General features: G+C 48.6%; 1 protein-coding gene across 4 annotated transcripts in view; it reads left to right on the top strand.

Annotated features, from left to right (window-relative positions):
* The first annotated feature begins 4,279 nt into the window (after nt 1-4,279).
* Cbfa2t2 (CBFA2/RUNX1 partner transcriptional co-repressor 2) overlaps nt 4,280-5,644 on the top strand; it is a 96,041-nt gene continuing 94,676 nt past the window's right edge. For 3 of the 4 annotated variants that reach the window (XM_050150981.1, XM_050150983.1, XM_050150982.1), the window contains exon 1: nt 4,280-4,485. In XM_050150981.1, coding sequence (XP_050006938.1) covers nt 4,452-4,485 — 34 coding nt within the window. In that variant the 5' untranslated portion in view covers nt 4,280-4,451. The remainder of the gene's footprint in view (nt 4,486-5,644) is intronic. The other variant, XM_050150980.1, reaches the window with a different exon arrangement.

Genomic DNA, 5,644 nt, shown 5'->3' with positions numbered 1-5,644 from the left:
TGTTGGAACTGGAGTTACAGACAGTTGTGAGCAACCATGTGGGTGCTGGGAATTGAACCCAGCTCCTCTGGAAGAGCAGTCCGTACTCTTATCCGCTGAGCCATCTCTTCAGCCCTGGTAGATGCTGTCTTAAAGTATGAGACAGGTGGTAACGTGGTGGTGGTGTGGTTGGTGAGTGAGTTCTAAGATTGCTAGGTCTCCAGAAAAGATAACTTGAGTTGGATTTGTCAAGCAGATCATATAAGCTAAAACCCCTGGAGTACTGGGGACAGAATCAGGAAGTTATTGCTTGGGGATAGCTTGATGATGGGTAAAGTCTTAACCAATCTTAGGAGCTCCCCCCCCACACACACACACATTGTATGACCCAGGAAGGAGTTGCATCATTCCTGGGTCTGGTGTGTTTGATAAGTTTTGGGGTCTGGTTTCTCTGATATAGTTCCCCTATACCTTTGGGTACATATACTTCTGATTAAATTTGATAAAGCCTATCAAATTAAGTGGTAGATAAAACAGGACCATCCTGATCTCTATTTCACATGTGGCATCGCAGCTTTGCAATACCAGCACTAACGTGGCTAAGGCAGGAGGATTAAAAGTTTAAGCCTAGGGCTGGAGAGATGGTTCAGTGGTTAAAAGAGCACTATCTGCTCTTCCAGAAGACCTGGGTTCAATTCTAGCACCCACATGTGGCTCACAACTGTCTCTAACTCCAGTTCTAGAGGACCAAAACATCAATCCACAATAAAAAATTATTTTTTAAAAAAATAGAGTTTAAGCCTAGACTGAACTACAAAATTATTCTGAAACCAGCTCCCCAGACTAATGAAACTGTCTTAAGATGAAAAATGTTTTTAAGGTGATTCATTTTCTTCGTAATCTTCTTTTTGTTTTTCGAGACAGGGTTACTCTGTGTAACAGCTCTGGCTGTCCCAGAACTCACTTTGTAGATGAGGCTGGCCTCAAAGGCACAGAGATCCACCTGCCTCTGCCTTCCGAATGGTGGGATTATAGGCTTGCGTCACCACTGACCTTTTGGAGAAAGGGTTCGTTTTTCTGAAGAATCACACTCACAGCAAATATTTCTCAATTACATAGATAGGCTTTGGAGTGTGAAGGAGTTGGGTGCAGTGGAACACCCCTGTAATTCTTTAGGAGACTGAAACAGGGATGGCTGTGAATTCCCGATCCTGAGCCACATGGCAAGTAGTAAGCCAGCCAAAGCTATATGGGGAAACCATGATCAAACATAATAATAATAATGATGAAAATCTGGGCCTGATGGTATGTCTACTTCAGAACTTGGGAAGTAGAGCCTCAGAGGATAAGGCATTCAAAGGCATTCTCTTCTTAGGGTACACAGTAAGGAGTTCTAGCCCAGTGTCAGGTATAGGAAATCCCGTCTCAGGACCAATCCACAAGCCAACCATCCAACCACCACTATCATAAATAAATACATAAGTAAATAAAGTGCCAGCAGTGTTCAACAAGGAACATTACTTAGAAGAAGTTACTCCACGTGTCTTTAAGTGGTTTCTCTCACCGTCAGCTGGTCTGGCCTTGAGTTTATAACTCATTAGCGGAAGTGGCAGGGCCTGGGCAGATGGCAGGCAGCATGTACTTCTCTCTGCCTGCCCATCTTTACCCTTCTTGTCACTGAAGACAAACACTGTGGGGAGTGGGGGAAGGAAGAAGAAAAACATCCAGCTAGTGTGATCAGATCTGGAATCCCAGAATTTGGGAGGCTGACAAGGGACTTGTGAAGAGTTAGTTCCAGGCCAGTCTGGGAAACAGAGTGATAATCTTATAAAACGAACAAACAAAAAAACGACAAACAAACGAATGAACAAACAATTTCCATTTCCTAGGTCTATCTGAACCTATAACTTTTTGTTTGTTTGAGACGGGGTTTCTCTGTGTGTCCCTGGCTGTCCTGGAACTTGCTGTGTAGATCAGGCTGACCTCGAACTCGAACTGTCTGATTCTGCCTCCTGATTGTTGGGATGGTGTGTGTGTGTGTGTGTGTGTGTGTGTGTGTGTGTGTGTATTTGTACCACTTCACCTGGCAAAAGTCACTGCAGTTCACCCAGTTGGCCTTGAACTCACTCTATCTGTGAGAATAACCTTGAACCTCCTGCTTCCATCGCTCAAGTGCCGCTGCAAGAGGGCTGTGGGCCACCACGTCTGACCTTGTTTTATTCTCACTACGTGGCCCAGGCTGGTCTTGAATTGGCATTTCTTTTGCTTCAGTTTCTCAAGGGTTGGGATTACAGGTGTGTGCCCACCATGCCAGGCTGGCTTCATTTTTGTTAACTTCTTAAGTTTTTCTTTTATGTGCACTGGTGTTGTATTTTGTCTGTGTGAGGGTGTGGGGTCTCTGGAACTAGAGCTACAGACAGTTATGAGCTGCCAAATGGGTGCCAGAAATTGAACCTGGGTCCTCTGAAAGAGCAGCCAGTGCTTTTAACCGGTGAATCATAGCTCTAGCCCCTTCATTATAGTTGTAATTTCTGAATTATAATTTTTGAAACATTGCATAATTCCTGAAATAAAATTTTGAGTCTTTGAGAGACAGAATGGCAGAGTAGCTCAAAGTAACATCCTACAGTCAGAGTACTTTCTTTTTTTTTTAAAATTTTTTTATTATTTATTTATTAAAGATTTCTGTCTCCTCCCCACCACGGCCTCCCATTTCCCTCCCCCTCCCCCAATAAACTCCCCCTCCCTCATCAGCCCAAAGAGCAGTCAGGGTTCCTTGCTCTGTGAGAAGTCCAAGGACCTCCCACCTCCATCCAGGTCTAGTAAAGTAAGCATCCAAACAGCCTAGGCTCCCACAAAGCCAGTACGTGCAGTAGGATCAAAACCCATGGCCATTGTTCTTGACTTCTCATTAGTCCTCATTGTCCGCTATATTCAGCGAGTCCGGTTTTATCCCATGCTTTTTCAGACCCAGTCCAGCTGGCCTTGGTGAGTTCCCGATAGAACATCCCCATTGTCTCAATGTGTGGGTGCACCCCTCGCGGTCCTGAGTTCCTTGCTTGTGCTTTCTCTCCTTCTGCTCCTGATTTGGACCTTGGGATTTGTCAGAGTACTTTCTTTGTTTACTATGAGTTTGTTTGCTTGTTTTGATTTTTTTTTTTTTGTTTTTGTTTTTTGAGATGCCTTTGAAGACTGGCTAGTGGTGCCTATTTTTAATCCCACTTGGGTGGCTGAGGAAGGCAGATTGGTGAGCATTCCAGACCATCATGAACTACATGATGTGTTCCAGGCCAGCTAGAGATACAAAACAGAACCCTTATTGGAAACAAAACAATTTATGAGGCCTGTTGGTGTTGAAACACAGCATTTGGGAGGCAGAGGCAGGAGTATGGCTTAAGGTTCAAGGATAACCTGGTCTAGGTGAGTGAGTTCAAGCCGGCCAAACGTACATTAAGATCTTGTTTCCACAAAGTGAAACAAGTCGAGGGCGATGCTTGCCTTCACCTTTAAATCCTAGCAGAGGCAGCGGATCTCTTGAGTTTGAGGCCAGCCTGGTCTACAGAGCAAATCCCAGGAGAGCTGGGGCTACAGAGGGAAACGGTCTCGAAAAACCAAAAATAGACCAAAGAAAAAATTACAACATATATATATATACACATATACATATATATGCCACTCTTCCCACAAACACACACAAAACCCCACAATACAGAAATCAATTATGACAACTATTAGTTATATTAAACATTTAGCGTCCTATAGCCTAAAAAGGGTTTGCTGCGAGATGGCTCAGCTGGCAAAGATGCTTGCTACAAGCCTGTTGCATGAAGTTTGATCAGTTGGACCAATAGGGTGGAACGAGGGCATGCCCCCAACTTGTCCTCTGACAGTCACACGCACACCTTGGAATGCACGCGCCCAAACACATACACGCACACAAATGCAATAAATCAATGTAAAAACAAACAAGCAAATAAAAGGGGGGGAGAAGAACAACTTGCTACCCAATACAACCATAAAGGCATCGAGGCCTGCACCTGAAGACGCCCTCCCCCGAAGCCCCGCCCCAGGACTCCGCCCCCGCCCCTAAGTGGCCGCCCAGGCCACATCCGGAAGTCTGGAGCTCGGAGACGGCGATTACGTGCCGGCCGCTCGCTGCGCGCGGGAGGCGGGTCTGAGGTGCAGGCCGCTCCAGGATAGGACGCAGCCTGGTGCGGAAGGGGCGGGCCGGGCCGGGAGGTGGTGCTTCGCGTGAGCGCCCTCGGGCCGGGCTTCCGCGTGCGTTGGTCGGGGCGCGGGAGTGCGCGGCGGGGGCGTGCCGGGGCTGTCCGGGGGCGGGGCGGCGCGCGGCCTAACGGCGGCGGCGGCGCTGGTGCGGGCGAGTTCGGCGGGTGCAGGTCCCGGCCTGCGCCTGCGGAGGACTCGGGCGGTGGGTCGAAGCGGGTGGCGCTCGCGGCAGGCTGCGCTCCGCGATGGTGGGCGTCCCCGGAGCAGCCGCCTTCCAGCGTAAGTGGAGCGGGAAGGCGGGCGGCTGAGGGGTGTGTGTGGAGGGGCCTGCTGCTCCATAGGCGCGAGGCTCCGCAGAGGCCCCCGGTGGGAGGCCGGCGCGGGGAAACTGAGGCCGGGGGTCGGGTGCTATATCCAAGGTCACGCGACTCTCCGGGCCTTCGCGGGCTCTCGGGACCACCCCGATGCTTCCCGCGGCGCGGCGGGGCGCGGGGCTCCGGGTGCTAGCGGGACTGTGGGGAGCGGCCTTGGATCTCAGGCCTGGCGGGCGCCCTGTGGACTGGCCGCGAGAGAAGTATTGTTTTGTTTTCGCGGCGTCGGGGCCGAAAGTCCGGTCCGGGGAAACGTTGGAGCGACGTGTGGTAGATGTTGGAAGACGCGGGGCTGGTGTTCCGGAGGGGCCTGTTGAGTGCAGGCTCTGGGGTCGGACAGCTTGGGTTCACATCCCGGCTTCCCCCGTGTACAGGCTGTGACCTTGGCGATCCTGGAGGAGTCTCAGTTGTTCTGTCTGAAAAATGGGTTGTGAGGAACGTTCTGTGAATTGCTGTAGTTGGGTTTAGTGAGCCCAGTAGATCGCCCTCCACACACAGTTGCACATCACAGAAGTGTGATAAACCATGCTGTGTGTACCTCGGAAAAGTCTGAAATTAGGATTTAGTTGTGTATTTTTTTTAGCTGTCTTTGCCTAGTCCTACAGGGTCACCGAGTTGTGTTTTTATTCTTACCCCCGTTTTGCCCTTTCATGTATCCGATGTTTTTCTAGAATTGTAAGATCCTTGCAGGAGGGATGGTATCATTTAATAAGAACAATAAAAAACTTAATTGTCATTAAAATAGCAGTAACAGTCAACATTATTTGAGCAGCAGGCGTATTGCATTTGATTCATTTAATATTTATTAAATCATCTCTTAAGTACAAAGTATCACTCTAGGCCTGGAGGATATGGCAACAAAGTAGATTCTGGATTTGAGTTTGAGAGGAGACTCACGTAAACTGTTCTGTGGATTTTCCTTTGTTGATGCTGAATGACAGCCTAAAAAGAGATTTTTGAGGCACTTTTGGGGCGGGTGGATCACTGAGTTTGATCTACACAGCCAGTACCAGGCCAGTCAGGGCTATATAGTGAGGCCCTGTCACCAAAAAAAAAAAAAAAAAAAA

Source organism: Alexandromys fortis, unplaced genomic scaffold (genome assembly GCF_014885135.2).
Source record: "Alexandromys fortis isolate MF-2015 unplaced genomic scaffold, M_Fortis_MF-2015_v1.1 scaffold_27, whole genome shotgun sequence".
Classification (NCBI taxonomy): domain Eukaryota; kingdom Metazoa; phylum Chordata; class Mammalia; order Rodentia; family Cricetidae; genus Alexandromys; species Alexandromys fortis.
Note: the sequence above shows the minus strand (reverse complement) of the source record. Positions and strands in the feature narration are given on the sequence as shown.